The 25,873-nt window shown below is 31.8% G+C and overlaps 2 protein-coding genes across 9 annotated transcripts in view; one reads left to right on the top strand and one right to left on the bottom strand.

The window, feature by feature from the left end:
- Window positions 1-25,873, top strand: part of LOC127732121 (baculoviral IAP repeat-containing protein 7-like) — a 135,234-nt gene that overhangs the window by 102,957 nt on the left and 6,404 nt on the right. The window lies entirely within an intron of this gene.
- On the bottom strand, window positions 504-25,480 carry LOC127732119 (uncharacterized). Of its 2 annotated transcripts, XM_052241177.1 has the most exons (4): window positions 25,417-25,480; window positions 15,516-16,627; window positions 11,806-11,835; window positions 504-7,472 (listed from the first exon to the last, which is right to left on the bottom strand). In XM_052241177.1, exons 2-4 carry the CDS (start codon window positions 16,438-16,440, stop codon window positions 3,568-3,570), a joined length of 4,860 nt encoding a protein of 1,619 aa, XP_052097137.1. In that variant the 5' UTR covers window positions 16,441-16,627; window positions 25,417-25,480; the 3' UTR covers window positions 504-3,567. The 2 variants fall into 2 exon arrangements, with proteins under 2 accessions (XP_052097137.1, XP_052097136.1); XM_052241176.1 differs by lacking the exon at window positions 25,417-25,480 and having other exon boundaries at window positions 15,516-17,538.

Below are 25,873 nucleotides of genomic sequence, written 5' to 3'. Positions count from 1 at the left end.
TATAAAATGGCTAACATTCTGTGTAACGCTGTTGGGTCCACACCCAATAGGTGGAAATTTCAAATCATTTGGTCTTAAAAGTTCGATGCATTCACGGTTCTGTACTGATACAGCATTTACAATTTCCTCACTTTTGTGAATTTTAGATAAACCATAGAAATGTAGAGTTTGAAATGTAATGTATCTCTTCTTTATGTAATTCCGACTATGTTTCCTTTGTAATTTTTTAATCATTGTACTTGTTTGTTATATACATTTGTATATAAGTACTTCTAAACAAATGACAAATCTACGACAGATTTGTCCATCGGATCACCAGTGAAGGTGATTCTTAGTCTGAAAACACATATTATATTCATAATTACTCTAAATACAAGCACAACAATGTTGAATCTGCAAATTTGCGGAAGCAAAGTTTTGTTTCTCTTGCCAATAAGAAATCGAAAATATTCTTCAATAAAAAAAACCCTTAAAAACACTTCGAAAATACAAGACATGCAACATAAGTATCATATCTTCATATTCAATTCAAAATAAATAAATAATCATTTCTCGATTTAACAATTTTGGGTATTCTCATTTGATGATGGTCATAAATGCATATCACTAAATATTAACAACTATTAATAACAATAATAATAACAATAATCAGAAAACATTACTGAAGCTTATAAATCATTATCAATATGATTGATAATAATAAATACAATAAAAAATAAACAAAATGATAGTATAATATTATTCTATACATGATAATGTACTGACGCATATGTATTATTACAGGTAAAAACAGAGAATACAAATATAAAATGTAATGGATCAAGAAGTGATGTAGTCATTTGTCAATTGTTAAGGACCGTATCTATCCATGTAGAAAAATAATTAGATATCTTGGACAAACACATTCATCACATGGACTGAAGACGAAATAATACGAATCCCATTAAGGTTATATGTAACACATCAACAAACGATTACCACTGAATTACTTTGGACAGACACTTATATAATTTGAATGGGTTAAACACTTTTGAGGGCGCCAATTTTATCTTACCGTGGACAGTGGTGTAACAATACAACATAAGAACAAACTATAAACATAATTTAAAAGGGTTTAAACTCTTTAACTCATCAGATAGATACAAATAGAAATTCATCTAACTAAAACAAAAAACAAAAAAGTGGACGTGGACGGGTATTTATACATCTCCACAACAAAAACACTGAGTGCAGATCTGAGAGTACTTGCAATTACTGACAGCTAGTTAAAGCTAATAACACCTCTTAAAAAAAATCATGCACCTAAGATTAACTTTTCAATCGGTACACATCCAAATTAATGGGTTAAGTGTAAAGACGTCTAAAACAGTCAGAGAAAAACATGATCTTGGGCAATGCCAATATACATGTATCGACATGTTGAAAAGCCATGTATGTGCATATGTATATACAAATAATATTTAGTTTTATTTTAATTAACTGATCATAAAATCAATATTTAATACGAATAAAAACAATATTCAATGATCCAATTACAGTTTTGAATTGGTAACCTTTAAGAATAAGTTTATTCTAATCATCGACAACTTTACCAGGATCGTTCCTATATCGATCAACATCTCCGTAAACATGAGGATGTGCTATCCTGTATGAAGTATTCTTCAGTTTCAACCAATCTTCAAAACTTTATACGTATAGAAGAATTTAGTAAATGTTTTAAGTTATTTGTTATAACGAAATACATGACTTAATAATTTACCAGATTACGTTGATTAAAATACAAAACGTCACAACAGACAGTAATTACCGTTTAAAATTGGTTTATTTAAAGTAAGTTCCTTTGGGTAAATTTCGGCAGTATATTTAGAAAACTCATGATTATTTAACGAGCAAAATATCATCAAAATAATGGTAAGTGTTGTTGAATTCATCAATTAAATGCAATTTAAATGGGTCTTTACTGAGTTTGGTCATAAACTGTGATTCATAACAATACAAGTCTGTTATTAAAAGGACACAATTGGTGCCCATAGGATTATCTACAACCTATCGATAAACCTTATTGCTGAAACGTACATCAATACTATCAAGGAGAAAATTAGCAGCTTCATTCATCTCATTTAACCTCCAGTAATTATATCCAGCATATGTACCTTTCTTATTAGAGAAGAAGGTTTTAAATGAGTTGGAGAAAGTATATTTGCATTCAGATTTACCAAACGACCATGTAATTTAATAGGAAAACTTTTGTTTGATAAGATTGTGTGGAAGTGCAGTGCAAATGGTATGTCAAAAGGAGAGAAATGTCCAAGAAAAATATTTTTTAGTAAATGTCTAACATTTGACCCAATCTGTATCTAAAAGTAGCACATGAACATGTATTTTTCATTACATATTTAAAATACTTAGATGAAAAATAGCTTTTAAGCAAATTTTCGTAAAAAATCACCGTGGAATCAAAATTTTATCGTATTGTCTTCTAGCACTTTTTGGGCTAAATTATGTAATATTAATTATAAATAAGTAGAGGTGGTATGAGTACCAATGAAACAACTATCCATTCAAGTCACAATGTGTAAAAAGTTAGCAATTATATTTCAAATTACGGCCTTTAATACGGAGCCTTGTGCTTAAACCGTACAACAAGCTATAAAGGGTAAAAAAATACTAGTGTAAAACAATTAAAACGGGAATTTAGACTCGTATATAAACTATATAAACAATACTGCAAACTATAACCGAAAACAAAAAGTACACAGCACACTATTAAATCGTAAAGGTGATTACTATTTAAACACACTTGTTCGGCAATTATGTTTGTTTCTCTTTCACTACGTTTTGATTTGAATTTGATTCTTTTCTTGTATTTTAGCGTGCAAGGAACTACAAAAATGTAAGTTCTGATCTCCAACATATTCAGTGTTAAAATGGAAATTTCGGTGTATTTTAGTTTATATCAAATCTACTTCTTCGAAGGCATTCACGGTAAGAAAAACATGAACATGGCTTCTTTTATGTTAAGGCTGGCATTCATGCAGTTTTGTTAAATTATTCCAAAACGTTTACATTGCATCCTTCTGTAACTAAACCAGGGACATTATTAACGCTTATGACCAATATGTCTGAATACACTGTTTTCATATCATGTCACAAAAAGCTTGCTACAAGTACTGATTGTACATTTCTTCCAACAGGTTACTTACTCGTTCAAGCATGTTCATAATTCCATGTATTTGTTTGGCAGTAATGTAACTCAATACGACTATAAAATCAACCAAGCTTGCTTTAATATTGTAATATGAAATCTTACATTGTTAGGCCTAGCTGCTTGATTAAAATAACATATAGCATAAATGTTGACAGCAACTTTCACATAGTGATTTAATCCTTTGATGAAGTTGAGATAAGCAATCCAGTAAACATTTAATGAGTTTACCTATTGAAAAATTAGAAATACTACATCCGTTTCGTTTGAACAGTATGTCCTATAACTTTTCTTAATATCACTTACCATGGTCGTCAATTATCAAAAATATTCTACGTGTACCATACTCGTTGACCTTTGTTCTATGATATTTCATGGAATAAAGTGCCATACCTTTTTTCAAATTTTGAAACTATGGCACTATATTGTTTTCCTTTTTTACATTTATGGCATACATGAGAAAATATACGTTGTAAGTAAAAACGATTTAAATGCCTTATTGTAATCCATCCATCCACAATATCTTCACTGAAATTAATCAAAATCATGCTAGCGCAACACTTTTCGTTATTATAAAAATCACATTCGTGCAGAGCACAACACGCCAATTCTAATAACTTCATTAAATCTAGTAAGTCTATCAGATGTAATCGTGACATACGTTGGTGTTCGATGTGGTCATCTACAAAACTAAGTTCAAATAGACTGAAAATTTCGTCGTTCATTACAGTTTTATCTTTGGATGTTAGTGTAAATCTAGTATTATAAGTATCAATCACTTTCAAATATAACTCACATATCCTGGTTTTGCCTTTTTCTGCAAAGGCAATAAATTCTGATTTAACATCCAAGTTACAAATGTAACTACTGTGTTCCATAAAAAACTTTAAGGCTATTGGCTGTCTATGATGAATGGCAATCCACATATATTCTTTAATTTCAAATGTAAAGTCTTCATCCCGTTTCATTATTATATCGTTTATAATCGATACATCTCCATCCTTTGTTGCAGATGTCAAAATTTTTCTGAAATTCACATTCGGAAAGTTCATGAGTATTCGTCGTGCACACGTTTTATCTTCCAAACTAATAGAATTTATAAGTGCATCTTTTATTTCATTCTTCATGTTTAGTTCATTTACACTAACCTTTCTCAAAAGTAGAAGTGCAAAGTTAAATTTCCCCTGTTGCAATGCTTTAATAACGAGTTTTTTGGCATCAATATTTTCATGATCTACGTTTCGCAAGAGAAATTCAAATACTTCTAAATCCTCATTTTTTAATGCTAGAAAGAATTTATTCTGCAATTTGCTCTGTAGAATGAGCTTAGAAATATTTCTTTGAAGAACGTCCAACAACAAGCCTTTGCATTTTCCATTAGTGATTATCACATTGAGTAATTCATTAATATCTAATAAATCGATATTTACATTTTGGAGAATGAGTTGAAAACATTCATTTTCTCCTGCTTCGATAACTTTAATGAGATGTGTAGATATCTTAAAGTCTGAAATTGGAAAATTATCTAACAATAATTTAGTGACTTGTAATGTTCGATTATCCAAAGAGTAGCCGAATGCCTCATCAGCCTTGAGCTTTTTACAATCTATTTCGTTCAAAAATATTTTAACTGTCTCAGTATCTCCTTCTTTAACTGCAATAGGAAACAAGCCAGGATTTTTGTGAAGAAAATCAATCGGCGTATTCTGAAAAATAACGGAAGGCAACTTTGAGAACTGACAGACATTATAAAAGTTAATGCTATAAAAGTCTTCACCCGCTTTTGTTATTATTTGACCGTATGTGTCTTCGTCATAATAATTTAAAACCATTTCAAGCACCTCAAGGTTTTTTGATTTACATGCATCAAGGAAGACACCTTCTATGTTAAAATTTGTTCGATGACACGATTGGACGAAGGTTTGTTGCCTGTCACCACTAGATTTAGCTACAACTTTGAATACTTTTAACGCTATTATTCTATTGGGTTTAATTCCTTCTGTTATGAGATCCATTCCATAATCTCCTGACAATATTGAATCGTCTAGCACTTGTCTTATGTTACTTGACTGAGGTAGGTTTCTCCATTTCATAATTCGTATAACTGGTATTTCATCAATTTGTGACGATATCTGCATAACACGTGACTGTTCTAGTAACCATTCAATTATTTCATATACATGATTGTTCCATGCCATATATACAGCTGTTCTGATATCAAATGTTCGAAGATCGATTCTTTGTCTTAGAAACTCAGCTGACTCTAGATTTCCAGTTTTGAAAGCTTCAATTAAAAGCTTATTTGTGAATTCATTGTCGTTATTTGCACTACTTTTTAATATAGATTTTATAATATTCTTGTAAATATTCCAAAATTTGTAAATATTTTCAAAAGCCTGTTGCATATTCAATAGTTTAAAATCGTAATGATCAATAAGCCATTCCACAATTGTTATGTCATCAAAATCATTAGAGCATGCTCTCAGAAATATTTCTCCTAAGTTGATATCGTCGCCATATCTTCTCATCATAATAAGAAAGATTTCGTAGTTGCCTAGTTGACATGCATGGTTAATGATTATTTGTTGGACATTATTGTCTCCAGGTGAATACAAGACCTCATTCAATTTACTTATTAAAGCTTCATTATCTACTAATGTTTCCAGGAAATGAGATTGATAGCAACATGTCTTTTCCAAACACTGTTCAATAAACATTTGATTGCTATTCAAAACCATCCATTCCAGTAACTCCTTCTGATATTTTTCTTTATCAAATCTAATGAACACGCTGCACATTGAAAGTACAAAAGACGGGGTTGTTATACATTTTTTGGCAAATATTTTCCAGATGAAATGCAAGCAATCTATATTATTCAAAGAAGCAGTCTTTTTAAATGTCAAGTCCAAAAGTTTACACGCACGTTTTTTTAACTCAATATCTTCATATGACAAAAAATCTTTTGGTTTGAATAGACATTCAAATGTCTCTACAATTGCATACAGAAATTCCACGTTTTCAAAAATTTCACTTTTTGAAAGAATATACTCTATAAAGCATCCATCAATAGATTTTAGAAGCAGCAAGTCTTTAATAACGGTTGCAAGATGTCTATAATTATTTGATGGAATTTTGAAAACCACTTCACCTTCTTTTTCTATGTAACAGTCTGGTTTCACCATTTCAGCAATGAAGTCAGGATTCAACATACTTATCACCTGTGATATGTTACATTTGCTGTAGGAAATCATAACAGCTTCTGCTATTATTCTGTGCTGGAAGTAATACGCATTCTCTAGAGAACTGTATGTCACGTACTGGTCTATCATATCATCAGCTGCATCAATAAACTGGTGTTCCATAATTGTACCACCACCATTCACAGATTTAAAAATGTCTTGCACTTTACAGAAATCTAATGATTTCTTACGCAGAACGTCGTTACTCAACAGCATGTATACTAATGTAGTGAACTTGGACTTTAGTTTGAAAGATATGTTGTCATTTCCGTCTGCTCTTCTCAAAGCATCAATTTCATTTCTAAGTGAGATAGTAGGGTGGCGGAAGAAGTGGATACCAAGTCTTGTAAAACATCGAATGGTTGTAAAAAGACGACAATTTTCCGGAAAACCACTCACAGTATCTAAGTGTACTATTTCATCTATAACTTTATTGTTGATAGTAACAGCTGTATCTGTTTGTAATTGATCGTCCATGCAGTTTCCACATTCCGATACAGTTATGTTATTCAACTCTAAATATCTCTCTAAAACACTTTTCTTCTCTGCTTTAACTAGTTGAAAATCCCTTGATAAATCCACAACATGAAGCCCACAGAACACATTGCTTGTGTAAAACAAGGACATGCATGATTTCATTATTGTTGTCCGTATTGTTATGATAACTTTCAATTTGTTACCCATGCATGTACCCAATTCGCCTAACACATTTCTATCACTGTTTTCCACATATGTGTAATTTGTTCGACCAAATATGTCTTCCAAAAGCACAATGACAGGTTCGTCAGTATTTGGTTTAACAAGAATTGAAAGATCTGTAAACGTTGATATTTTCAAGGGTTGATAGTTTTTGGTCATTTGAAAATGTCTCAATAAATAAATAGCAGTTGCAGACTTTCCAGAGCCGGCTGATCCTGTAAGTACCACCATGTTCTGAGATTGCACTATTTTGATAGCCTCCTCGACAGCTCTGGTCTTTACAAAATTATTTCTTTTCATCTGTCCCTCGATTTCTAACTCTGTTAAAGCTGAAAAGTTAAACAGATACAAATTCAACAAGTTACTTAGTAACAATCTTAATTTTCATTTGCGTATAAAGTAGACGCACAATCATATATGTTATCATGACAGCTAAACCTTCTCTCATTCATGAATATTTCTTTATTTGAGGTATTTCCAATAGCATGCGGAAATGAGGAGCAGTTCTAAAAAAAGCATTGACTTCGACCTTATATGGGCTTAATGTACCTTCTCCTTTGAATTAGCAATTCCGTACGTTATATAACATTTTTGGTAAATTAATCGTTCGTCAATTTTTAAATATCTCACAGGTTCTTTAAAAATTTAGCTCAAAGAGAGAACTGTTATAGTGCGACTCAAACGTAGTATCATAAGTTCTTTCAACGTTTTCCTGGAAAGACCTTTTGCCTTTGTTCTGATTATTATTACGTCCTTTCACCTTTCTGTGGATGAACCCTTCAATTTTGTTCTGGTCATTATTTTTTCAGTTGTTCGCCAAACCCTTTTCTTGCGATACAAACTGTTTTCGCAAGATATCGCTTAGATGTTTTGGATATTATATCAAACAGTTTTTGAAACTCCCCTTTTGCAGGAGTAATTTTTTCTAGTTATTGTAGCTCTTTCGTAACAACAAAAAAATATCAAAAACATAAATTTTTGTTTCTTAATTGTTAGTTATATCTTCAGGAATTTTAGCAGATTTTGTTCAAAACCACCTGGTGAAATCTTGTAGGAGTTATCTACCTATACCATATACATTTGTTGTTATGTTTTTGTTACTTATAAATCTTAAGCTGTATAAATCAAGAGTCATTTGATCTGAAGTACTTTAGTCCTAAATTAGAAATGTGTTCAAGATCAGAGGTTAAGGTCATATTCTCAATTTTAGTTTTTCAATTTTTAATCATCTCCTCTAACACTTTTATTGTTAGTCAGTATTTCTGTGTTGATATGAATTATCATTGATATGGTCATACTTATCAATTAAGGGGGCTCGAGGGTATAAATTCATTTTTTTTAAATATAGGATTTCGCTGTTTTCTTCTATAAATGAACTTAATCATATTCTTAATAGAAAAATGAAATTAAAAAATGGGATCACCGTTCATTTAAACTCACAATCTGCGTTTGAAAGAAGCAAGCATTTTTGCTAAGGTACTTTGTTCTGTAGAACTAATAGGAACATTATTGGTAATATCGAAATAAAAAAGAGCTGAATTACAGAAACCTCTTACATTTTACAATTGTCTAGTTTAAGTACACCTTATTTGAAAAAAATAATAACAAATATAGGTCACTGTTGAGATAAAAAAGATATTTTAATGCAAACAAATGGCATTTTTTCACCATTTTCTTCGTTCGTTACATGAATTTATACATTTCTTAATTGTGAAATGTAAATTGTTTCTTTTTATGAGTCACGTTTTGGGAGTTCGTTGCAGTGCAATTGTTACCACTGACAGCCAATAAAAAGTTCCGTTTCTCTAAAGAAAAACTACAAGTTAAAAACCATCATGTTACAAGTTAAGAAATTACATTTTACAAATTAAGAAAGTGCATGTTACAAATAAAGAAATAAATAAATTACATTGTACAAATTTAGAAATTCAAAATTATGGCTGATCTTCCGTTCCACATAACAAGAGATGATTAAAAAAGGCAAAATCAAAATTGAGAAAAATAACCTTTATCACATTTTCTAAGCTAGGACCAAAATCCTTAGATAAAAAGACTGTAGGTTTGTACAGCTCACGGGTTACATGGTTTAAGAGTAACAAAACTATAATGATAAATTTATTGTGGTAAGGTAGATAACTCTTACAAGATGTCACCGGATCGTTTCGATCAAAATCAGCCAAAAAGTTGACAAAAATTTGAGTCATACTATATCAGTTTTTGTCCGTGTGCTAATATTGTAAAGTACATGTAAGCTATTTAATATGAACATACGATTGATTTCACTTAATTGTTCTATAACGTAGGGAAATGTTAATTGATTCAAAGGAGAAGGTACATTAAAGCCCATATAATGTCGAAGTCAATGCTTGTTTTAGAACTTCTCCTTCATGTCCTAGTTACCTCATTCTACAGGAAATGCTTTAAATCAAAATTTACGCATGAAATAGAGAGGGTTTTACTGTCATGATAACGTAATAATATGGACCTATATTTTATGCAAATGAAGAAAGACAACAGCTCTTCAATCCATATCATATTGTTGAAAACATTTGCAGCAGCATCAACAACAACAAAATTTGCAAAATGCTTTTCTAAAGCTATTCATATAATTCATGAGATTTTGCTCATCAACTGGGAAAATTTGTTTTTAGTTCTCATGAATATCTTTTTCCAAGTTATTTCAGGGAACTTTACGGATCATGAAAGAAACATTTTATTGTCCTCACTTTTAAAAGATTTACTATTCACCTCACCTTCGTAACGAATACTTGATTAAAAATTTAACAACAAACTTAGATGTTATATTGGGAAATAATTCTCTGATGACAAAAAAAAAACCCAAAAAAACACGATCAAATATTGCATATTTTTCGAGGAATAATTCGATCAATTGCTGTTAGCCATTAAAAGAAAAATCAAAAGTACCGAAACTAGCCTTGTTTTCAAATTGTGAAACATTTGCTTGTTATGCAAACATAGTCAGTTCTGATAAAAGGTCAAAAACGCAAGAAAAATAATAAGATTGACAACTATATAAAAATAATGTTCAAATGAAGTGGATGTTAGTAATTATGTGCAAACGTACGGCCGTCAACAATGAGGAAAACCAATACCATATGTTCGGCTCTAAAAACCCTCTACATGGAAAAAAACAAATCAATGGAGAAAACTAACGGCCTAATTTATACCAAAACATTTTACGAAAAAACAAAAAAGATAGACATGAATTAAAGTCAACCACCAGACTACAGACTCCCGACTTAGGACAGACATATAAAAATGTTGCTTGGTTAAACATGTCTGTGGACACTCAATCCTTCACTTTCATTAGACAGTGGTGTAACAGTACAACACAAGAACAAAGTATAAAAATCAGTTGGAAAAGGCTCAACTCATCAAATGTATATAAATAGAATTACATTCAACAATAACAGAAAGTGAACGTGGACGGATACTTAGACCAAAATCAAAACCAGAAGATACTAATTATAAATCTTAAAATACTCGCAATTACTGACAGCTAGTTCAAAGTCAATTACAACTTATGAAAAAACCATGCATATAAGCTTTTGCCACAAACAATTCGTCAGACGATTCCATTTAGTCATATAAATGTAACAACGAATAATTACACACACATATGTCAGGATCGCAGCCCTGACTATCGATCTATGCAAATCCATTACTGTTGATTAAAGATTTGACACAATGAAAAAGAGTTACGCTTAAAGTTAAACAACCAATTATAAGCCATGTGGTATTATCCATGTGAAAGGAATCAAATAATAAATCGGTCATTTTGCCTTTTTGTTGTAGATACATTGCGATCACATTTTGTGTTTTTTTAACTTTCGATTATTTTTCGAGATAATTGAATTGTATTTCAAGCTTGCAGACGTCCATTGTCAGTTATAATGGCACCAATTGAATTCTCCTGTCGAAGCAAAGCAGAAACATGACAATAAAACTACGTCTATAAATCTTGAAACAGTATAGTTATTTCTAATATAATGCAAAATAAACAAATATATCAAATCAAGTCATCATGAAAGAGTCATTAAATAAAAATTGAGCGAAATGATGACATATGGCATCTGAAGTGGGTGACGTGAATCCTATACCTCCTGTATCAAAAGTAAACACCGGTCGTGTTCTGGCTTCTGAAGCAGAATCGTTGCCTGTGACAATCTAGCACGTGCAGTTAGACCAACAATACCAGCGCTGTTCCTTTAGGACATAAACCGATACACCTTACTATCTTTTTCAATTGTAGTATGTGTGAAATGAACCTAATTACGATAACGAAAGGTTACAAATGGACCACGGTTTTCGGATTATGTACACCAAATATAGATAACTTAATACATGCAGCAGTATCTCATAACTATACGTACTCGATAACAATTCTTGAAAATAAATTAAAGGGCAAATGGAGCCTGTCAAACAGAAAGCACACATTACCACTGCTGACATTTTATCATTAAATTGCTGTCTACGAAAATTTGGCTTCTGTTTGTAGCATTCATAATCAATCAAATATATTGCATTTTGTATGATTCTTAGAATTTGAATCAAACATGAATAAAAGGAGATATGAAATATATGCAAGGCCACACAAAACCAACAATCTAAATCATCGTTTATGAATAGATGTTAACATACCAATTCTTTGTTTTCTTTTTTCTTCTAAATCTGAAATAAATTAAACATTTAACAGAATGAGAAAACAAAAAAAATCACAAATAAATATTAAAAATGTATGAATTGGTAATATGTATTTTTATAAAATACCTACTAAAGCATATGCTCAAGTTCTAAAAATGGACTAGTTTTTTTGACATTTATGCGAATACGGAATCTAATAAGTCTTAGAAATCATAGTTCACTTTATTGAACAGTGTATATGTCAAACAGCAGAACGGTTTTGAATATGTTGCAACAGTGAGACATGTAATAACCACAAACATGAGATCATTAGCCCGTTATAGCTGACTATGCGGTATGGGGTTTGCTCATTGTTTAAGGCCGTACATTGACCTGTAGTTACTTTCTGTGTCATTTTGTTTCTGTTGGAGAGTTGTCTTATTGGCAATCATATCACATCTTCGTTTTCTTTTTTTATATTAGAGCCTTAATCGTTAACCTTTATAAAAAAAAATCATTTTATAAGCAGCCTATTTTTTTTTCTTCAGAAACCACTAGACTAAGCTTATTTTCACATGTACAGATAATTGATATCGTTAACGTTTAATAAAACAAAACAAACGAGTCGCTTTTTAAGTTCCATGAGCATATTATTTTTTTTACCTTAATAATGCTACACAATGTATGTTACGAAAATCTTTTCAGTTCACCCTTACTCCTTCACTTAAATGACCAACCACAATCTTTCTAATTAAAACAGTCTTTAAAAATCGGAGACCAATAAAACAACAATTGTAATTATGATATTGTCCAATCATAAACATTCATGCTAACAGTTTCTCTCTATCCATGATAATTTTGATTGCACAGCTTGATACGATTACAGAGGTCGAATTATAAATAGCTGGGACAAGTATGAACACAACATTAAAACTTAAACAACACTGAATTTGGATTGTTATCAAGAATTTGACACAGCATAGTTGTCTGACACAGAATAAAAGCGGTTTAAAAACTCAAATATGTGAAATAAATTTGGCATTTACCTATTACTGCCTAACATCTAAATCTAGATACCTCAATGCTCAGTGTATCAAAGATTTCGAATAATGCAATATTAATGTTTGATGGAATCAATAAAAGTTTAATTTTGGACCCTTTGAACCTGAATGTGGATCAACTTTATAACGGGATCCCAAAATCCAAAGTGCTTATACATGGTACGATTTGGCATATAAAAAAACATAAAATAATTTAATTTCGAAATTCGAAATGGATCCGTATTTGGTTGTAATATGCAGTGCTGATACTAGGTATGTACGGTTCATTATGTGCAAGTTTCATAACAATTAATTGAGGCTAAGGTCGGAAACGGCAAATCAAACAATTAATCCTTCGAACAAGGGACATAACTCGAGAATGGCGAACACTGACGCCACCCATATTCGAATTTGGTCTGTATTTGGTGGAAATAAACATTGTATAGGGGTTTCAAAACATTGGGTTATGACAAACTACAATTAGTGATAAGTGTTTTTTTAAATACTACGTCCGGTCTGTCTTTTTGTTAGATGTCTTTCTGCTTGTATTAATCTGATGATGTAAGCCCTTTCAACTGATTTTTATAGTCTGTTCGTATGTCTTATTGTGACAATCCCGAATTGGCTTAAGCGTAAAAAACTAGTCTAACATTACCACATTCTATATGTGTTTTATTTGTTTATCGTTTATTTGTTTGCCTAGTTAGTTCTTGAGTTCTGCTGTTAAACCATTATCCTAGGTAAGGGAGATGGTTGGCGCCTTCAAACCATTTTAACCCCGCCACATTCTGTATGTGCCTGTCCTAATACAGAAGCCTGTATTTCAGTGGTTGTCGTATGGTTCTGTGTATCATTTGTTATACGTTCTTTGGTTTGTACATGAGTCAGGACTGTGAGTTTTTTTGCCTTTGCATAGTTTTAGTATTGTCATTTCGGGTCCTTTTATAGCTGACTATGCGCTATGGGTTTTGCTCATTGTTGAAGGAAGTAAATGAATTTTTGTTAACCTATATGTTATGTGATATTTGGTGTAGAGAGTATCTTATTGACAATCATACATTATCTTATTTTTATATCAGAGTTTGGAAATGACAAATTTAGCATTTGTTTCATTTACTAATGACAGTGAACAAGTTTTCACCTGATTTTAAAATGGATTTGTGCTTAATGGTATTTGTGTTAAATATTTCGTAACATTTGGTTAAAGCTATGTGAAGTAAAAGAACGCGAATTTACCAATTTTGTCACAATTGTTAAAGGGACAAAACTCGAGAACAGCTAAAGGTGACGCCATCCATATTTAGACTAGATTTGTGTGTGGTGGTAATCAGCAGTATGAATATGAAATATCATTCGGCGGAGACATACACAATACTGATACGAAAGATTGTTAAAAGTTTATAAATTGATGACTTTGGAAGGGATAAATATTTTAAACTAATTTTAAACCCGAGTTTCTTCAAAAATTATCCAGGAAATATTTGTTGTTTGGAGTGGTGTTTCTATTTTTCTTAATACATGCATGGTGTTTATATATCTCAACTTGTACGATTCGCTCGTGTTTGTAACAACGTATTAGATTTTAGCAAGAGAAATTTATGTATTACTGAAAAATTATTACACCAGGGTTTTCGATATCATAAACTAGTCAAAACAGTTACTAAATTTTATCATCGGTATAAGGACATCATTCGTAAATATAACTCAACATGCAGACATCTTATAAGTTCGGGTATTTCACATCCAGTCTTTTATGGTAATATTCTTTACAAAGCACAAAAATGTCAGTATGCACCTCAAAAGCTAACAAAACCTTTAAACAGACTTAATAAGAAGGGATATAGTTACGATACTGTTGTCAGGTCATTAAAGATTGCATATTTTGGCTTTAATATTGATTCACTTATAGGGCCTTTGCATCGGAATTAAACATATTTATTCTAAAACCAGTTGTTGGCATGACACGGGTTATGTTCTTCTCATATATTTTATGATGGTATAATACTAAACCCCTAACAGGAGGGATTGTGCCTGATATTCATATGATGAAGACATAATCTTTCAATCAGTTTAATTGAGGTCTGGAGCTGGCATGTCAGTAACTGCTAGTAGTCTGTTGTTATTTATGCATTATTGTCATTTTGTTTATTTTCTTTTGTTTCCTATTCTGACATCGGATTCTGACTTCTCTTAAACTGAGTTTTATTGTGCGTACTGTTGTGCGTTTGTTTTTCTACATTGGCTAGAGGTAAAGGGGGAGGGTTGAGATCTCAAAAAAACATGTTTAACCCCGCTGCATTTTTGCGCCTGTCCTAAGTCAAGAGCCCCTGGCCTTTGTTAGTCTTGTATCATTTTTAATTTTAGTTTCTTGTGTATAATTTGGAGTTAAGTATGACGTCCATTATCACTGAACTAGTATACATATTTGTTTAGGGGCCAGCTGAAGGACGCCCCCGGGTGCGGGAGTTTCTCGCTGCATTGAAGACCCATTGGTGACCTTCGGCTGTTGTCTGCTCGAGCTCTATGGTCGGGTTGTTGTCTCTTTGACACATTCCCCATTTCCATTCTCAATTTTATCTATCTTTCAATATCTTTTGATATCTATAAATCCATACTCGAAATCATAACAAGAGCGCTAACGCTCATTCACGTAATGTTTTCTAAATTTAATGTACCAATTAAACTTACCATCTAGTATTTTATTCTTCAGAGTTACCAGTTCTCTTATTTGTTCATCTTCGATTTGAGTTGCAATATAAGTGTCCTGAATGCCATGCCGAATCAAATTACATGTGACGTCCTCTATTTCCATCCATCTGTCATTGAACTCTGCATCAGCCATATGCGTCATCTCACGTGCTGCCCGATGTCCCTGGATATTATTTCGAAGTTTAATTAGTTTTTCCAGATCCTTCTTCAGTTCACAAAAATCCAGTAAAGTGATTCTCAATTTACTGTTTAGTTGTTGCAACATGATACCACTAGAAGCTGCGACAGAGCATGGACTTGGGCGTGAAACATGTGTATGGAAGTTGCACGGAGTTATTGAATTGTTAAACAGTCTTTTCCATTCATATTCTGACAACTTTCTCTTTTCACACGGTGTGTATCCTGCGTGGCATTGGCAACAGTTTTGTTTCACCTGCCACATATGAAATATGTCATGTTTACTTTTGTTCAAGAAGTCCTCAAAAGTCCCTGCTTTTAAGCAATCGATCAAAAATAATTCTTGACAGAAATTAACAAGAAGACAGCGTATTAATGTCAAATCTAAATCCTTTATTTGAATCCTAATTCGACTTTTACAACAGTAGAATTTTGGAAGGTTTCCTAATATATGGCATGGTAATTTTGAGCCAGAATCAAACAAATCGTCCAGCTGGTCTAAACAGAGCACTTTTTCATAGGGGAGCTGGTATCCTGTAGTACAATGAGGACATTTAACTTTGTTGTAACATAAATGGCATATATCATGCCGGTGATGATTAATGAAATCTTCTAGTGATTGTTTCTTTGAAGTCAAGTACTGTTCGAACACATGGCATGCTGACTGAGTTGCTATGCCAATTCCTGTGATTGATTTGTAAAAATTGGAACGTTCACTTTGATTCATGGCTAACACTATTTTTTAGTTAACCGACTTCAAAACAATATTATTCTTAAACATAATCAATTAGTCCATTTCGTTGGCTTCACATTATTTCGGTGTTCTAGTTTTCGCAGTGATCATTTTGTATTCTGGAATTAGTTGTGTTATACTGTGTGTTTGGAGATACAGTTCTAGATATGTGCAGTAAAAACTGAAAGCAAAACAAAATAAAATGCTTCGCTGAGCGCAGCCTGATACGACCGCAGTGGCCTAGCCCTGAACAAATTTGGACACATTATTCAAGCTTGATACTATCTGAATTTGGATTGTGATCAAATTTTTGCCATAATATAGGTTTCTGACACAAAATAAATGTGGTCAAAGATTTTAAAAATTTAATGCGCAATACTTTGCAATTGAAGATTTCTTCTTGTAACTTTTCAAAAATTTGAAATTTGAAAAATGTTGAAAAAAAATATTGGAACACCCCTTTCAAACTTTTTGAATCCCCCTTGGAGCATTAACCATCAAACTCAATCCCAGTCTTTCCTTTGTAGTATGGAACCTTGTAGTACAATTTAAGAGATCCATACACTTTCACATAAGTTATTGTCTGGAAACTTTTAAAATGCTTGTTTTGGCTCTTTTTTTGCACTTAATTCCTGCATGGTTAGAAAATTATACAAAACCATTGTAAGGGAGGTAACTCTAATGCCAAAAAAACTAAACCAATTTAAATACATCATAAAAGTATAGAAAACGACATCATAGTCATGGCTAAAATTAGAAAACCTTGTTCAGCAAAATTTAATAGTAATATCTAAAAATACATTCCTTCATCAAACCAAACCCATTTAAGTTCATCATAAAAGTATTAAATAGAAAATGACATCATAGTCATGGATGAAAATAAAAACCTTGATCAACAAAATTTAATAGTAATATCTAAAAATAAATTCCTTTATCAGCATTTAATACAAGTTCTAATAATAAATTGACAGCTAATCACCTCAAAAGAATAGAACATTTCTTTATAACAAAACCATTGAGAACTTAGCATTGGTTATATGATTTGAATTTATCCTTAATGTTTTGCTTTTGTGCAATTCACTTTGCTGTTGCGAATTGACAACCCCCCCCCCTAAAAAAAACTACCCCCTTTTTTCACCTCCCCCCTTTTCCCAAATAATCCCACCAAAAAAAAAAAAAAATTACCACCCCCTTCTTTTTTTACAAAATATTTTTATCCACCACCCTTGTTCCAAACAACCCTAATCAAGAAATTACAAAAAAAAAAATTACCCCCCCTTTTTTTACAAAATATTGTTATCCCCTCCCACCATTTCTTTTTTACCCCCCCCCCCTTTTCCCCTTTTTTTTTTACCTCCCCCACCTTTTTTCCAAACAAAAAAATATTTCCCTTAAGTTTGGTCATAATCTCAATTCAAATTTCCATTGGAATTTGCAACCATAGTTACCCATTTAAATAAGTCTAAAAATAGAAAATGACATACAAAACCATGGCTAAAATCAATATTCCTTATCATCATAAATTTAATAGTAACTTCTTTACCTCAAAATTACAAAAATTCTTTATACATAATTTAAAAGCGAGGTAAAAGGTAATCAAACATATTCTATTTGGATTACCTCCTTTACACTGCTTTTTAAATGTCTCAATTGTCCTTTAAGCAGAAACACCCTTGTTTTTTTTCCCTTTTTTCCCCTAATTCCTAAATGGTTTGAGCCATAACCCCCCAAAGTCAATCCTAACCATCCCTTTGTAGAATTGAAACTTGTATATAATTTCAGAGAGATTCATACACTTTAACACAAGTTATTGTCTGGAAACTACAAAATGCTTATTTGGGCCCCTTTTTTGGCCCCTAATTCCTAAACTATTATGCAGTGTATAACCCCCAAAATCAATCCCAACCTTCCTTTAGTGGTTATAAACCTTGTGTTAAAATTTTATTGATTTCTATCTACTTATACTTAAGTTATTATCCGGAAATCATCTGTCTTCGGACGACGCTGACGATGACGACGACGACGACGTGATACCAAATTTGTTTTATTTTTGCGGTCGTATAAAAATAAGAAATAAAAATAAAACATTACCCGGTATGCATTACAAGTATATTTTTTATAATTTTTATAAGATTTTATAAGGTAAAATGATGAGGTCAACTTGGGATCTTATTTTAGGTTATATACAAAGACAAATTTCCATTGTAACTTGTATCCACACTTAAGTAGCGCTTGATAAAACAGTTTGAATGCCAAACAAAAATATTAAGACAAAAAACATTAAAATTCCAATAAGTTCTGCCAATCTAAATGCAGCTATCTGTGCCTGGAGTAGAAAGTGGTTCGAGGAACGTATTACATTATAAGCTGTTTTAAATGAAAATGCACAATGATGTGCCACGTCAGCTACGTTATGCAGACTCCTGGGGTAGGGATATATTTGGGAAAAAACAGTTGATGCATAGTGTTTGTGATTTAGATGAATATAAAAACGAATTATAGAATGACTAATCAAAGAATTCAAATATAGAAAAGCTTGCAACGAGTAACACAGAAATGATCAGAATCACTCGGAGCTATAAAGTTCGAGTTTCAAATAGTTAGTATATTTCTGTCTCGGATGCAAGAAAGTAATTAAAAGAAATTGTCATTAACTACCAATATGTTGATCCTGCTATAGGTGGAATGCTTTTACCGAGTGTATAAACAGATAAGGAATTATTGCTCCGGTTCTGACATGATTTATGACATATGTTAATAAAAGAGAGACGAATAATTCCAGTGGGACACTCAATAACGTTCTTAGTTGATATGTTTTGTAAATTTTGTTAAGGACTAAGGTTTTATATGATTTATAACATATGTTGATAAAAGAGAATCGAAAAAGAAATCTAGAGGGACACTCAGTAAAGTTCTTCGTTGATATATTTTGTAAATTGTGTTAAGGACTAAGGTTTCATCATTTCTTTAAATAGATGATTTTGATCATACACTTTCTGACGTGAAATGATTAAAAGCAGTCTACAAAACGCAAGGCAATAACCACAGAAACTCAGTGGTTAAATCACTTAGTGAAGTATGTCAAATCAATATCGACAACAAAAGAAGTTAAAAAAAAATGTTCCATACTATATTGTACTCGAAATGTAAATTCCCAAAATGAACTCATTGTACATATTATGATAGAAAGTAATAAAACTCATTATTAAAGTGTAACAATCGCTATGATTTGATTTTAATATAATGATGAGTTTTAAAGAAATACCATGTGTACCAAATAACATAGTTACTTCGGAGTACATTACTTTAAGACAAATAATGCAATTTAAAAATATCGCACTTTCGCTTTCTAAATAATATTTTAACATTGTGGTGTACTACCTTGAGAATTGTCTTTGGAATTGGAAAAACTATTATTTTAACGGTAAAAATCATTCTTATCGCACCGTTACGTGATTGAAATAAATCTTACAGTAAATTCTTTTTTTTTATTGGAAAAAAACCAACATCAGTTTCAATCTAAAATAACAATAAATAAACTCGTCAAAAAAACCAAGATAGATAAATGAGCTTAAATCCCGTTTGAATGGTTTTACACTAGTAATTTTTGGGGCCCTTTATAGCTTACTGTCCGTTGTGAGCCAAGGCTCCGTGTTGAAGACCGTACTGTGACCTATAATGGTTTACTTTTATAAATTTTGACTTGGATGGAGAGTTGTCACATTGGCACTCATACCACATCTTCTTATATCTATTAAATGCATACGTTTTAATTAAAAAACTTTGAATGTTGAATTAAGATGTGCGTTAATTAATACGTGTTTGGTAATCGACAATGCAAAACTGCAACCCACAATTAAAGATTCATTATCCATTCAGATTTAGTTTTGACAATTTACTAATTGAAGTCAATACTCAATTCAAAAGATAAAAAGATAAACAGTTTATAAAATCTTTTTAAAATTTCATTCTAACATATTCTTAAATCTTTTCAAAAGTTTTATTTAAACAATGTGTGTTGAATTACTTGGCGATATCTTAAAAAAAGTAGACGTTACGTCCTTGTACCATTAGTTTTATTTATTTTGTTTGTTTTTACATTTTCCTTAAGTTATGTATTCTAAAACCTGAAAGAACACGATGACAGTTTTTTATGACAAAGAAATATAAATCTTGGTTTATGTTAAAGGAAAACATGGTGGATAATATTGAGGAACATTAGAGCGTAATGAATGTATTGAAAACAACAATTTAACGTAAGGCATTTATCAAAATTATTATGTTCTTAGCCTAAGATTATTTACTGAAATAATTCAACTGTGACGGTCTGTTAAAAACTAAACTATACGGCAATAGACGTATTTTAAGATTTCCTTTATAGAAACATTCCGTGTTTGTATCAACATTTAAATGTTTGTCAGTTTGAGGTCATGTTACTGTTTCTGTCATACAAATACATATATCTGTTAACTTGCTCTTACAAGATATGCACATGGCTATATATTTTCAGCATAGCAAAACGATGTCTGACTTTTCCAGTAAATATGATAAATATTTATATAAACAATAATAGGATAACTTAGTAATTGTAATTTATAACGGAAAAAGCTAACCACTATTTTCGAGATCCATATTAAAAATGTATGAACAGTAAATGCATAATTATTCTATTGTCAGTAATGTGACTATTTTAAGACACTCCCTTATACATTACAATGTGTATTTAGATAACCAAGTTTAGATAAAATAAGGAAAAATATGTAAATGCATTTAAAGCGAAGTCGATTAAGAAGGCTTGGATTTCAAAAAGTAAGTATAGACTTTGTCATGCAACCTAGCCTGTAGTACACTACATGTTAACCTTATATGATATATTCTTAACTGTATATTCAAACATGCATAAACAATCATACATCTGTGTGAGAATGCCACTTAAATGTAAATTAGACAATTCAGAATTCAGACACAAAAAAAAGAAGAACTTGTAATCATTTTGGGCAAAGTGGTCTTATTGTACAAGGAGCCTCGGTGTCCGAGTGGTCTAAGTAGTTACTTTTCTCGTTATTTATATAGATTAGACCGTTGGTTTTCCCGTTTGAATGGTTTTACACTAGTAAATTTGGGGCCCTTTATAACTTGCTGTTCGGTGTGAGCCTATGCTCCGTGGTGAAGACCGTACCTTGAACTATGATGGTCTACATTTATAAATTGTGATTTGGATGGAGAGTTCTCTCATTGGCACTGAGTCTCATACTACATCTTCCTATATCTAACTACTGTAACCAATGGCCGGTCAACACTGATGTTGTGAGTTCGAATCCGCTCGTGTGGGTGCACTCGACTCCAATCTTAATTGACTAGGATTGTCATCTTTCCTATCAAAGGTTGGTGGTTTTCTTCGGGAATTCCGGCTTCCTCCACCAATACAAACTGACCGCCACGAAATAGCCCAAACGCGGTACTTAAAAGTTGCGTAAAAACACAAAAAAAAAACAAAAATAAAATCTTATTGTACAAAATATATATTATAAAGTGTTTGTTTACATTGCATAATAAATTGCTTCGCCGAGCGCAGCTGGATACGACTGCAGTGGTCCAACCCTGAATAGTTGGTGCAAAAATGGACACAAACATTAAAAACAACACGTTTAATAATTTCATGCGTCCGAAGCGCTTTTCTGGATTACAATATTCCCGCTTGATACAGGTCTGAATTTGGATTGTAATTGTATATTTGACACATAATAGGTTTCTGACACAGAATAACTGTAGTCAAAGAACTTTGAATTGGTTATATGATTTGAATTTATATTAATTTTTTTGCTTTTGTGCAATACACTGCTGTTGCAAATTGAACCCCCCCCCCCCCCAAATAAAAAAAAAAGATATATTTTTTTCAATTTCTAAAAAAAAAAAATGCCCCTCCTACACATTTTCATTTTACCCCTCCCCTTTTTTTCACCTCCCCTTTTAAAACAAAAATGTTTCCCTCAAGATATGGTTATATTCCCAATTTCTCTATTCAAATTTCCTATGGAGTTTGCAAACATAATTACCAATTTAAATACATCATAAAAGTCTTAAAATAGAAAATTACATACATAATCATGGCTAAAATTAATTATTTAATAGTAACTTCTAAAAATAAATTGACAGCTAATCATCTCAAGACAATACAACATTTCTTTATACATAATTAAAAAGCAGTGTAAAGGAGGTAATCCAAACGTTGTGTTTGGATTACCTCCCTAACACTGCTTTTAAATTGTCTTAAGTAATTGTCCATTAACCAGGAAACCCTTGTTTTCCCCCTTTTTTGCCCCTAATTTCTGAACGGTTTGAGCCATAATTCGACAAAGCCAATCCTAACCATCCCTTAGTGGTATGATCCATACACCGTTCAACACGTTACTGTCTGGAAACAAGAAAAATGCTAATTTGGGCCTCTTTTGGTCCCTTATTCCTCAACTGTTAAGACCATAACCCCAAAAATCAATCCCTACCTTTCTATTGTGGTTTTAAACCTTGTATTAAAACTTAATAGTTTCTATTAACTAATACTAAAGTTATTGTCCGGGAACAAATTGTCTTCGGACAACGCTGACGACAACTACGACGACGCGTGTGATACCAATATACGACCGCAAAATATTTTACGTCATATAAAAAACAATGAGAGTGCTTTCCAACATTACATTTACTGAACAAGTTCTTTTCCATAGGCTAATATAATTTAAAAACGAGAAGAAACATAGTTTGTCATACCACTCATTTATACGTGTTATATGATTGACATCTTTAAAATCACTAAACTAACTATATCACTTCTGTAACTAATATCGAAAAGAACTAGCTTACCATCATTGTCTTCGGCCATGTTTTACTTGTACTAACGATACAAATTGATAACTATATTCACTGACCCGTAATATATGGTTATTTAAAACTCAATGACACAATGCACTATTTTTATACATGATCTGAAAATATCAGAGATTGAAATAGGTAAATTTATCAAAACCGAAAGTAAAAAAAAACAAATAGCTTTGATTTCCAAAAATCATTTGATTATTTGTAAGTTCATATAAACTGAAACCATTTTTCAAAAATGATTAAAATGCGAAAACAAGAAAAATGTTAGCGTTTCATAACGCTCGTATATATATGATTGGCATCTTTTAAAATAACTTAAAATTTATAACAATTAACATTTTTCTTTTAAAATCCAGAATTGAACTTGTGTCTTCAATTGGAAGAATATTTTCAGTGAAGATACATGGGATATTACCAAAACATGTAAAAAAAGGGTTACAACAGTCAACATTGCTACACTCACTATCAAACAAACAAATATGTCAACAAAGAAAATCAAAATGACATATCGACAAAGCACATAAGCAAAAATAACTGACAAGTATCAAAAAAAAATTACCATAGCACAAGAACACAACGGCAGGATGTATAAGTACCGAGCCACGACAAAAGGATATTACAAAAAATGTACTGAACAGTAAAAGTTAATAATTTTTAAAGACAAATACAAGAACATAGAAGCGTAGGATGCATACGTCTGCTTCAAATCTCGATTTTCCTACACAAATTGACCGTGAAATATAAAAAAAAGAAGATGTGGTATGATTGCCAATGAGACAACTCTTCATAAGACACCAAATGACACATAAATTAACCACTATATGTAACCGTACGGCCTTCAACAATGAGCAAAGCCCATACCGCATGAAAGCTATAAAAGTTTGTTGAAAACTTCAATTTACGAAAAACTAATCACAGTCCCTGTCCGTGAAGTGACATCGTGAATGATTACATTTTTTGGGACTTGCAACCTTGCCTGTAATATAATAAGATTCATTTTTTTTTCTTAAAGATATTTACATGACTAGGTTTAAATAAAGGCAACAGTAGTATACCCCTGTTCAAAAGTCATAAATCGATTCGGCGACAACAAATCCTGATCACAAACCAAAACTGAGAGAAACAAACACATCAACTATAAGAGGAAAACAACGAAACAACAGAAACACTCTTCTGCTATTAAAACAAACACCAACATACAGCAGAAACGAAGTATTGATAACAACTGACATATTCCTGACTTGGTTTCTGGATATTTTTAAAAGTAATGCTTGGTTGAAACTGGTTTTGTGGCTTGCCAAACCTCCCGCTTATATGGCAATGTTAAAAATACCGCTAAATGACAACATTACATATACATAATTTACGTGTCAGGAATACAGTACACATAAAACACAAGAACACCAAACATACATGGCATAGATTATGTTCTTCTCATATAAGTTATGATAATATGATACTAAACCCCTAACGGGAGGGATTGTGCTTGATTTTACATATGATAAAGACATAATCTTTCAATCGGTTCAATTGAGGTCTGGAGCTGGCTTGTCAGTGACAGCTAGTAGTACTTTGTTAATTTGATGTATCATTGTCATTTTGCTACGTTTCTTTTGTTACCTATTCTGACATCGGACTCGGACTTATTTTAAACTGAATTTTACTGTGCGTATTGCGATGTGTTTGTTTTTACTACATTGTCTAGAGGTAAAGGGGATGGTTGAGATCTCACAAAAGAGTTTAGCCAAGCCGTATTGTTGCGCATGTCCCAAGTCTGGAGCCTTTTGCTTTTGTTAGTGTTGTATGATTTTTAATTTTAGTTCATTTATATTTTTTAATGATTAGTATGACGACCGTTTTCACTGAACTAGTATACATTTTTTTAGAGGCCTGCGGGATTTTCCCGCTGTTTCCAAGACCCTTTGGTGGCCTTCGGCAAGTTCTTCTCTCTTTGACACATTCCCCATTCCATTCTATTTTTCTATTTTATATACAAAAGAAAATAATATATATATTTGCAATTTCCCCCACAAAAAATGTATATATAATTGTAAGATACTCAGTATTTGTAACTATTATCGAAAAGAACTAGCTTACCATCATTGTCGTCGGCCATGTTTTACTTGTACTAACGATACAAATTTGCAACTATATTCACTGATTCGTAATATATGGTTATTTAAAACTCAATGACTCAATGCAATATTTTTATACATGATCTGAAAATATCGAAATTGAAATAGGTAAATTTTTCAAAACCGAAAGTAAAAATAAATAGCTTTGATTTCAAAAAATCATTTGATTATTTGTAAGGTCATTATAAACTGAAACCATTTTCCAGAAACGATAAAAATTCGAAAACAATTTTCATTCTATTACATTTTAATCTTTTCTAGCAACTACCAATCAGATAACGTCTAGATGACACACACACACGTGACTCGTTGTTTGTAAACAAACATCTTATTCTGTAAACATGACAATGTCATCATCTTACGTTTATACTGTGTACAAGACAATTTTGCGTTAAGATTGTGTATAAGACCATCTTACG

This window comes from Mytilus californianus, unplaced genomic scaffold, assembly GCF_021869535.1.
Source record: "Mytilus californianus isolate M0D057914Y unplaced genomic scaffold, xbMytCali1.0.p SCAF_22, whole genome shotgun sequence".
Lineage (NCBI taxonomy): Eukaryota > Metazoa > Mollusca > Bivalvia > Mytilida > Mytilidae > Mytilus > Mytilus californianus.
This window is presented reverse-complemented; position numbering and strand designations above follow the sequence as displayed.